Source organism: Echinops telfairi, unplaced genomic scaffold, assembly GCF_000313985.2.
Source record: "Echinops telfairi isolate 266 unplaced genomic scaffold, ASM31398v2 ScPeMD7_7420;HRSCAF=8458, whole genome shotgun sequence".
Taxonomy (NCBI): domain Eukaryota; kingdom Metazoa; phylum Chordata; class Mammalia; order Afrosoricida; family Tenrecidae; genus Echinops; species Echinops telfairi.
In genome coordinates this window covers 48,277,825-48,278,628 of record NW_022111320.1, presented here as the reverse complement: position 1 = coordinate 48,278,628, position 804 = coordinate 48,277,825, and the positions used below count along the sequence as shown (strand labels likewise).

Here is an 804-nt window from a genome sequence, read left to right as displayed (position 1 = left end):
GCCATGGAGGCGATTTTGACTCACAGTGACAGAGAATTGACAGAGCAGAACTGCCCCTGCCTCATCTTTCTCCCTCGAAGGCGCTGGTGGATTCAAACAGCTGACCTTGTGGCTACCAGCCCAACCCGTAATCCACTCTACCAGGTGTGCAAGAGGACCGACTTGAATAGTAATTCCCATTGAGCCTTGGGGAAGGGTGCCTAGGCAAATCCTTTCACACGCGGGGAAACAATGGTGCCGGAGCTGATTTGGCTAAGCAGAGGGATGTCGGGGTTTGCGTTGACTTCTAGCAGAGCAGCCTGGGCCTTCAGGTCCTCTTGTGCCGGTGCAGCGGAAGAGCTCAGCCAGCTTTCGTCCCCTTCGCGGTCACCTCGGGGTTACTCCGCAGCCTCAGCTTCGTTTCCAGCCTCTGCCTCCACTCTTCTCGGAGCCTGGGAAGAGAAACCACACAGACTTAGCTGTGTTTCTTCCAGAGAGGGTGACGGGGACAGTTATGTGCTTAACCGCCAGCCAGAACGTTGGTGGTTCAAATCACCCAGAGACGCCTTGGAGGAAAGGCCTGGTAACCTGCTAACTTCTAAAGCAGCTTCCCTACTACCCTCACCCCTGCCTCTTCTTCTTCAGACTGAGCGCGCATTCAGACTCGAAAAGATACACAGAGGATTTACGGATTGAAATACAGACGTCATGTCTTGGGTCTCTACTGGGACTCACACTTCTGGTTCAAGAGCTCTGAACTTTCCTTTGGAAGTGCAGTAGCTTTAAAGTGCAGTAGCTTTAAAGTACTCATTTGGATAGGGGGTC

At 53.0% G+C, this 804-nt stretch overlaps 1 protein-coding gene across 1 annotated transcript in view; it reads right to left on the bottom strand.

The window, feature by feature from the left end:
- Window positions 1-340: 340 nt before the first annotated feature.
- FAM240A (family with sequence similarity 240 member A) overlaps window positions 341-804 on the bottom strand; it is a 9,498-nt gene continuing 9,034 nt past the window's right edge. Inside the window, exon 3 of the mRNA XM_030887668.1 lies at window positions 341-431. Coding sequence (XP_030743528.1) covers window positions 341-431 — 91 coding nt within the window. The remainder of the gene's footprint in view (window positions 432-804) is intronic.